The sequence below is a fragment of the Gavialis gangeticus genome, unplaced genomic scaffold, assembly GCF_001723915.1.
Source record: "Gavialis gangeticus isolate Ggan-Ray unplaced genomic scaffold, GavGan_comp1, whole genome shotgun sequence".
In the NCBI taxonomy this organism is placed as follows: Eukaryota; Metazoa; Chordata; order Crocodylia; family Gavialidae; genus Gavialis; species Gavialis gangeticus.
This window is the reverse complement of record NW_017729002.1, coordinates 16,671,601-16,681,213: the sequence shown is the minus strand read 5'-3', so window position 1 is coordinate 16,681,213 and position 9,613 is coordinate 16,671,601. Positions and strand designations below refer to the sequence as shown.

At 45.6% G+C, this 9,613-nt stretch overlaps 1 protein-coding gene across 1 annotated transcript in view; it reads left to right on the top strand.

Moving 5' to 3' along the window:
• The first annotated feature begins 729 nt into the window (after positions 1 to 729).
• Positions 730 to 9,613, top strand: part of HMOX2 (heme oxygenase 2) — a 10,475-nt gene continuing 1,591 nt past the window's right edge. Inside the window, exons 1-4 of the mRNA XM_019507541.1 lie at positions 730 to 863; positions 4,399 to 4,516; positions 4,941 to 5,432; positions 8,794 to 8,914. Of these exons, the coding sequence (XP_019363086.1) occupies positions 775 to 863; positions 4,399 to 4,516; positions 4,941 to 5,432; positions 8,794 to 8,914 (820 nt within the window). The 5' untranslated portion in view covers positions 730 to 774. The remainder of the gene's footprint in view (positions 864 to 4,398; positions 4,517 to 4,940; positions 5,433 to 8,793; positions 8,915 to 9,613) is intronic.

Below are 9,613 nucleotides of genomic sequence, written 5' to 3'. Positions count from 1 at the left end.
CTGGCTGTTGTGAGGAAGAGATGCTGCGTGTTGCTGCTGGAACCTATTGGCACATGGGGTGAACAAGCAGATTGCAGTCCAAGCCCCTGTAATTAAAAGTTGCCCGAGAAGCTCTGAAGGAGAGGGGTTCACCTCCTTGCCTTGTCATTTTCTCCACTCTGCATCTAACTTTTCTGCCTTTGGATTAGAGGCTTGGCAATCCTAATGGGGGGGAAATTGTTTTGCTCACAGTGGTATAGAGGCAGTTAATATTTCAGGCTTCTCTTTTTGTTCATTTGACATCTGTCCCTGAGAGGGAAAATGACTTGGGTTGCACAATGAATCATTGGTTTCTTCTGTACCCAAGGCTGCCAGGTTATCAGCGTGCTTCCTGCTTCTAATACAGCATGTGAGGCTCCGAGCTGAGGCTGTCAGTTACTTTGCTTAGAGCTGCAGGGACTTCTTGTAGTCTAAGATGCAACTGGATCATTAACTGGTAATGCTGTATGTGTTGAGTGGACACAGTGAGACTGTCCACTCAACATATACAGCAGGCCTGTCAGTTATCCCTGCCAGTATCTGAGTTAAAACTTGTCCAGCTCAAAGACCTACAGCCTTTAGTGCCTTTCTTTTATCCTACTCCTCATGGTTTAGGAAGCGTCCTGTGTATTAAGGTGTTGCATCAGTTCTTTATTCACTAAAATATTGCTGGAATAGCTGCATTGACAGATGCTGCTTGTTTTCAAACAGGGCCAGAGTTGAGGACAACGGTGGACAGACTGGGGCTGTGTGGTGATGTTGTCTGATGTAATGGAGACTTCAGAGGGAATAGATGAAGCAGAAGGGTTGCACTATGAAGAAATGGAAGAAGAAAATGATGTTAGGTGAGTCCTATGGGCCCTCTTGGGAAATGTGAACAGTTAGCTGTTCAACCAGAACTATACATTTCCTAGCAGGAAATTCAGGTGATCAGGTCAAAGACAGACATGATATTGCTGTCCTCTTTCCTCCAGTTCTGCAGGCAAGTCTGGAATGTGGGCATGTTTTTATCCTATTCTTCTCCTTCCAAGCCCATTAGGAGAAGAGATATCAGTGAATGGCCAGAATGAGAACTTGGGCAGAATGCTGTATTCACAGCTCAAATACAACTTGTCTCCCTGGGGTGCACACAGCTATCTCCTCCTTCAGTTTCCCAACTGGTGTTTGGGCACGGTGCAGTTAGGCTGCAATGGCCAGGACTAGAGAAGAGGAATGGTTTCAGCTCCCCAAATTTTCCCACAGCATTCTGCTGAGATACTACTGTGCTGCTCTAGACATGCCACCTCTGGGACAGGAATTAGTATAGCTGCCTTAGTACAGTGCTGCTTATGGGGTAAATAGCTCAAATTCTCATGTAGGCAGTGTCACACTATTTGACAGGTAGGGAGACTGAGTCACAGGAGGAGCTGCAGAATGTGATTTGCTGTGACTGGCTGACTGATTCGACAGGAAGCCTACTGGCTAGACAACATTACTGATTCCTTGAGCCATCTAGTTCTTTACTGATGATGAGTGTGAATGTCTCATTGCTTGTCTTGGGGTACCCACTTCACCTCTTGTAATGTGTAGGAAAGAAGGTATTGAATCTCCTGGAGTATAATTAGTGTTTCTACCTATCATTTTACAGTAGGGTGCTCTGGTCTTTCCTCTTAGAATCTGATGGTTTGGAGTATGTTCCATGTTACACTTGAATACATCCTGCCATTTATTCTTTCTCCTGAAATCAACTTGGAAAGTTTAAGGTTTCACACTTCCTTGTATATAGGGAAATGGGAGGAGAGGAGGAGGGTAAGTTTGCTGCTGCCGTTTGCCAAGGCAAGAATGGGACTTAGGGACTTACGAACCTGAATTAAGAGATTCATCCTGTGAAACTTGCATTAGTTTTGGTAAACATTTCACTCTATGTTCGTTTTAACTTGTCTGTTATTTTTATTAACAACAAATAGTGTATTGGTTTTATGGCTTCAGAGCTGCCTGTGATTTAGTTCTAAGCAGAGAAATGCTAATTATATTGAGCACATCATAGAGTGAGTGGTATGGTTTAATTGGCATGAGATGAATGAACTTTTGACATTATCCATTAGTCAATTATGCAGGTCATTGCAAAAACAATATTACCTAGAACAGCTTTATACATCACACCAGCAGGTATTATTTCTGCCATTAAAATAAGTAAACACTTACATATTTCTAATATCATTACACCCAGAGAGCTAGCAGCCTTCTTAAAAGACTAGTTACAGGCCTTGAAAGCAAAAGAAAAACTTCTGGAACTCTTAAAAAATAAGCTTAGGGATAAAGTGTCATGGCTACTAAAATCCAAGATCTCATGGTGTACTAATGCATGAGCAAGTCTTATGCTACTGGGAAAGAGGCCTCCTAGATGTCTGTATATTAGCATGTTTCTGCCCTAATGAATAGGGCCCTGACGAACTCATGGATTTATTTTGGAAACTTTGCAGCACATGCGTGGGTAAAGTATAATTTTTCACGGAACTACCACTGATCTCGGCAAATGGGTCCTGGCAGTTCTGTGAATATTCCATGAAAAATTATACTTTACCTGTGCATGCGCCACATGTGGCAGGCACCAAGCAGTGGGGGAAAATATTTGCAGGGGCCTCAGCCCCACCTGACCCCTACCCCTTCCTCCCACGGGTCTGTTGTAGGGCTGGTGTGTGCTGTGACTGTAAGCAGTGGCAGAGTGGCAGCAGTGCACCAAAGCACTGCTAGGTGCTGTGGAATGGCAGTGTGGTGGTGCTGGTGCTGTTGTTAGGGGCTGTGAAAAGTTTTTGGGGGGCTAAGTCCTGCTAGCCCTGGCATTCTGCCACCTATGGCAGGCAACACATGCCCTGGTCCTCCAAAACCTCTTCCCCTCCTCCTCCCTATACACTTAGCTTCATCTGGTTGCATCCTGGCTGTGCCCCCAACAGGCAAGGCTGGAATGCTGTGAAAGCCTAGGTTTCCCTTTGCAGGCTGGAACGCTGCCGGTCTGCAAAGAGAAACTTGCGCTTTTGCACGTTTTTCTGGCACAGGCTCACAACGCTTAAAAATAGCAGCGTGGGGCTAATTTCACAGTATCCGTGCAGTCCACAAAATCCCAATTTTTTTCTTGAGGCCCTACTAATGAATGGCAAGACGTTGGACCTTCAAGGTTGAATTGAACCAGTTTTGCATAGGACCCCACTCCCTTTTGACCACATCTTGAGCTGATAAATCAGGGGCCTGAAATACATCAAGGAATCTATCATTTCTAGGTTATTTATTATTTCTTATTCCACTCAGAAAAGCCACAGCCAAGTCCAACTGGAGGCTGTTCTACCCCTTGGAGCAGTTGTGACAGAAGTGTCACCATAATTGCCTGCCTTGTTCATGGTCTCTCTAGGAAGAGCAAACTGAATGACATGTAGGAATTGAGTAAGTTCTTTCCGCTGATGCTGCTTTGTGCTTTAAGGCTGGCTCTATTTCACTAACCATATTTCATTTGAAATATGTTCAGTGGAATGGTTAGTAGCCATGTTGCTTCTGTAGCTGCAAGTAATACATGACTTAAATCATTAGCAAATTCTCTTGTCCCAAAAAGAACTTTTTAATTCTTTATGATGACTTTCCTAAGCCGTTTCAATGAAGTCTTTCAGTTTTTAACAGGTATTGCTATTTTTAAATTCTGAAATGAAAATTATTTGGATTCTTGAAAACTAGATATCCTATTAGGATCTTTTTCTGGGAATAAGTGCAGTTATTGGTGGAGAAAAAAGGAAATTTGTTAGAATGTGAATTTGTACCATTCTGGCCTAGGGGTATAAATAGCATCCTCTATGAGCTGGTTTCATCTTCATGCTTGACTTTTGAACAGGCAATGCCAGTTGAACTTTCCTGTTAGGTATGGCAGCTCTGGGTTTGCTGGATGTACTGCTCCACTTTCTCTGGCTGTGTGCTTGGCAATCTTCTGTAAAGCTATGACTGGATGCATTCTGTTTTGCTCTTCTTCTCAGGCTTTATCATTTAGCAGTGCTGAAATATCATGGCCATCACATCCATACAAAACACAATAGGGGAAATGGCTAGCTGAACACCCAGTGCTTCTAGAACCTGGGGGCTGTACTCCAAGCTAGGTGATAACTGTCCTGAGAGGGGTGTTAATTAATGCCAGTGGGATAAAATGTGTTTTAGTTATGGGTACCACGGAGTGTCAAGCAGTGATTTCATCGCTTCTACTGACCTAATATAGGACCTGTTTGAAGCACAAAAATGGCCAACCATGCTCTAACATATGGTCTGTTATAGTGCAGATGTTCTTGGGGTACATCTAAGAGCCTTACAGTCTTCCTAGGGCATGGTCCAGGTCTAACGCCCATGTGTTTTTTCTGTTCTTCACAGTCCCACTGATCTCTCAGAGCTGCTAAAGGAGGGGACCAAGGAGTCCCATGATCGTGCAGAGAACACTCAGTTTGTCAAAGACTTCCTGAAAGGGCAGATCAAGAAGGAGCTCTTTAAGGTTTGCACTTTCCCACTCTTACTCCATTAGCAAAGGTGTGGTCCAGTTGAAAAGAGTTGGAAGCTTCATGCCAAATTGAAGACATTCTCTTAAGTCCCAATAAGAAAATTGGCTGGTATGATGTTATATGGGTAGGGTTGTAGCCAAGGTGAGAATGCTAGGTCAAAAAAGGCTAATAGACTCCTATGTGGTATTACAGTACCACTGCATCACGTGCCAGGAGAATCCAAGAATAGTTTTGTCCTGGTGTGTCCCAAGCAGTGGGGTTTCTACCATTTGTCTTCAAGAGTAGCCTAATGGGTCATATGCTGGGAAAGGCCAAGTCCATATGGGAAGTATTTGCCATCAGGCATGGTTCTTTACGTTAATAGACATTTTTTCCAGCAATTGATCTCTCATGTATGTTTTATGCTTTTGCCTCTAGCTAGCAACTGTAGCACTCTACTTCACCTACTCTGCCCTAGAAGAAGAAATGGACAACAACAAGGACCATCCAGCATTTGCACCTCTCTACTTCCCTCTGGAACTTCATCGAAAAGAAGAGTTGGCTAAAGACTTGGAATATTTTTATGGAGAAGACTGGAAAGAGAAGATACAGTGTTCAGAGGCAACCAAGTGTTATATAGATAGAATCCATCAAGTTGGGCAGCATGAGCCAGAGCTGCTGGTAGCCCATGCTTACACACGTTACATGGGGGACCTGTCAGGGGGGCAGGTGCTGAAAAAGGTGGCCCAGAGGGCCCTAAAGCTACCCAGCTCTGGGGAAGGGATCCAGTTCTATGTATTTGAGAATATTTCCAATGCACAGCAGTTCAAGCAGTTCTACAGGGCAAGAATGAATGCCGTGGACTTGGACAAGAAAACCAAGGAGAAGATTGTGGAGGAAGCCAATGCAGCATTTAAATTCAACATGCAGGTACCGAGCATCTGCCTATGCTTAATAAGGCTGTGCTGCTTTCATCTTCTAGTTCGGAGATTCATGGAGGCTTTTTTTCTTTATTAGATGGTGTAGAACTAAGGTCACTGGCTAAATCCAGGAGTAGGGCAACTCAGAGGAGGAGAAGTAGAGCCAAGCTTGTATATTCTTTGCACAGGAAATAAAGACTAGGCCTAATGTATCTACTCATATGTACAGCTTGCACCACAATTGGATCCAAATCCTGCCTGGAGCTGCTGAGAGCTATTGTGATATCTGTATTTAGAGGCAGCCAGCCCTCTGTTCTGATGCTGAAGTGTGAAGGAAGTGTCTGATATACAGTGTACTCAGTTAATTCAAAGGCTCCTAACCTCTGAGTTGTCAGCTGGGCAAGAAAACCAGAACCATCTTAATTTGTGTAGACAAAGCAAAGGTGTAGCTGGCTTCCCTCTGCAGTGAAAGTGCAACTCTGAGGCTAAATCTCCCAGCAGCTTTGTTCCACTTAGGTGATACGTTCTTGCCTGTACTATTGAAACCTTGTCCACTGCTGCATGAATTGTGGAATCACAGAGAAGCAGGGCTGGAAGGGACCTCTGGAGGTTATCTAGTCTAACCGCCTGCTTGAGGCAGAATCATCCCTATCCAGATCATCCCAGACAAATCCTTGTCTAGCTTACTCCTAAAACTACCCAATTAACCCTGTCACACAACTGCAAGGTATTGCACCCTCACCTGCCACTGGTAAAGGTGAGATTCCTATCTAATACAGTGGTCGACTCAGAGCACAGTGGAACTGTAATCATGACGTGAGCTTTCTGGTTTTATTTTATCCAACATTACTATTAAAATTAAAAAGGAGGGGGTGAGGCAGCACTCTGGAGTTGCTGGACTGGGGAGCTGGGGGCTAAAACAGCAGATGCTGCTGGAGTTCTAATTTGCTTTCCTCCTGGTTCAAAGGAGGCCTATTCTCTCCTGCTGCTGTCACTGATGCTATCAGTATGGCTGGTGCCCCTCCTGACAGGGCCTCCACTGGCGGTGGCTTCTACAGGTGCCCCCCCAGATTGAGGAGGCACCAGTCACTCATGGGGGAATTCATTTACAGGAGGCTGAGAGCACCCACAGACATGTCTGGCAGGAAGCAGTTTAGGAACAACTTTTCCATCCAGAGCAGCAGAGCTCCGTGTAACTTAATGCTCAAGGCCATTTTGACTTGGCTACTAGGATGTGCCCCATTCCTTCTCTAGATTATGCAGAGGAGCCTGGGAATTCTGAAAGCAGCATTTGCAGTTGTATGGGAGAGAATCTCAGCCCTGCAGTATCTTACCTGGGGCTCTGACCTTTTAGTCCTATGATTGTAACTCCCAAAACATGCATGGTGCTGTGCAGGTGTTTTGCCTTCAGTGAAACCTCATAACAGAAACAACACACATCACTGGACTTGCATCAAGCAGGAAAGAGTTTGCAAAGAGGCAGTTACATTCCTATGGTCCAGCCAGCTCTGAAGAAACTGTAAAAAGAGCACCCTTTCTCCCCTCTCCTTCCAGCTGACACTCACCCTCCCTGGGAATAAACAAAATAGACACATCATTTTAAAAACAATAGGGAAGTAAAAATGGTAATATCTGCAGCCATGGTGTGATGTACTTGAGCAGCATTTCTCAACCCATGGGTTACAACCGAAGAGTGGGTCAAGAATATTTCAAAGGGTCAAGAGCTGTGGTAGGGCAGAGGGGTGGCAGGAAGGTGCCTGCCCCTTCCAGTGGGGGTAGGGGGCAGGGGAGAGCTGCATGCCTGGCCTGGCAGCACCAGGGCTGGTACCCATGCTCGTGGAGGTGGGGTGGCTGGGAGATGCTGCTCAGGGGGTGGGAGGGGCCATGACTAGGCTGCCTGGTGCAGCGGGGCAGCCCCAGGTCAGGGCAGGGGAGGGTTCCACAGGCCTCTCCTCCCTCCAGCCCATGCTGAGGCTGGACTCACTCCACTGCTGCCCACATAAGCTAGAGCCACTGCAGCCACCATGCTCTGGCCTGAGCAGGACATGACAGGGGCAGCTGGGGACTCCTCTGGGAGGAGCAGGGAGCTGCAGGCCAGGAGTAAGGGATGCCAGTGTGGCGGCGGGGGCAGGAGACTGGGGGTCGGGCACTGGCAGGGCCAGGGGGATGTGGGTCAGGACAGGCCATGGATCTTTGCAAATAGGTTCTGGTAGGAAAAAGGTTGAGAACTGCTATACTAGAGGACAACTGGTGCTTTTTCTTTTTAGGGACTTCTAAACCTGGCTATTATTCAGTAGGCTTTAGAGTTTGTTCTAAGCTTATCAAGGAATAAGGGTCTAGGTCCATACACGGCTCTATAGAATCAGCCACGGGGATGTGTCCTTGTGTGAATGATTCTACTTGTTGCACCAAAAAGAGGGGAATAACCTTCAGCACTTATGTGGCTTTGGAAAGACAGGGGAAGAGGTTAAACAGGATTTTTTTTCCCACCCTCTAGGGAATTAAGTGTAGGATCCAGTTTCAGTGAAAGAGGTCTAGAAACCTGGTAAAGTAGAGCCTGTGAAATTCCAAGGTCACTGCTCCCTGCAGCTTTGTAGGAAGTGGCCGGACCTGCCCATCAGTCTGCATGAATCTCAGTGGCATGTAGGCAACAGTTGTAGGTGCTGTTAGTTAGGGGGGGTCTGCCCATGTTGACAGCTAAACTGCTTAATGAGCAATTATAGTGCCATTTCAATGGAGCATCAAGGGAATGTCAAATGCCAGACAGCATCAAAGTGCCTAACGTTGTACCTTGAATCCGGCAGTTCACTCAGTATTGAGCTAAAAGTAAACTCTGGTGCTGCAGTTGGGTTTTTTGCTCTGATTTGAAAATGGCTGTTGGCTGGCAGCAGGCCTGTTTGCCAGCTGTGCTGCTGGGGCCACTGATTTCAGGAGGAAAAGTGATTGGATTATATGATTAGCCTTGCTGGGCTAACCCAGCTTATAGGAGACAAGCAAGTGTGCACTGTGGTTTGATGGTCTTGAGCACAGTGAATCTCAGCTGAAGAATCTGTTGCTGGTGGGATGTACAGTGGACAGGGCCCAGTTAAATTGACAAAGCACCAGGCAAGATGCTCAGAAGTGATTTAGTGATTTTTTTTTTGGTTGTCGTCTTAGGGTGCAACTTATAAGAGAGTGGGTGCTTAGTGAAGTGGGCATGCAGTTTAGTCACTTGTGAAAATGGTAGCCCATAGCTTTTTACTTTGTGATCTGAGCTCCTTTACCTGGAAACCGAGATCCACTATGTGCAAGATCCTTCTCCTTCTCTGGAGCGGCCCCTCATTTGAGTAATTTTTGGGAGCTCATGTTGGGGCTTAATTTTTCCCCTGCAGGTGTTTGATGAATTGGACAAGATCGGTGCACTGCTAACAGAAGAAGCCCAAGATGGAGGCCTCCCTGTACATGATGGGAAAGGAAACCTGCACAAATGCCCCTACTATGCTACGAAACTAGGTGGGTTGTTTTTTGGTTATACAGGATACCCTGTCTAAACAGAAAGCCCAGGATTAAAAAAGTCTGTGCACTTAGATGAATGTAACATAAGCCATGTTCACTAGGTATATAGCACTGACAAGTCTTCATACATACTGAATAAAGCTTATAGCGCTGTCAGAGTTGTATTAACGGCCACAAAGTTGACCAACTCCCTTCATTTTCAAGGCTTTGAGTAGCCAACTTTAGAGATGCTCTGAAAAGCTTTAAAAGAGTGGAATAGCAACCATGAAACTGGCTCTTGTGAATTTCAAGGCACCCAGGAGCAGTCCTCTGATTGCTACTTTCCATTTCCTACTTCTAGCACAGGTAAGGTCCCAGCACATTTCATGTAATGGTGCAATGGGATCTAATCCCTGATACCAGAATTGTGCCTTCTGCCGTGTATGGCCATGCACAAGGCCAGATTTTTGAGATTGAGGTTCAGAACCAAATTGCACCATTAGCACTTGTCAAGCATAGGGAGTGCTTGGGATTGAGGTCCTGGGGTCTCCCTGCACTGCCAGTTGGTATCTGAGACTGTGTGGAACCCAGCCCTAGGACCACACTGGGGCTGGTCCTAGAGCCCTGTGCACCAAGATATCCAAAAATCTTCTGTGCAGCTCAGCTGCACGTGTGATATTTTTTTTTTTTTTTTTTTTTTTTTTTTTAAATTTTGGG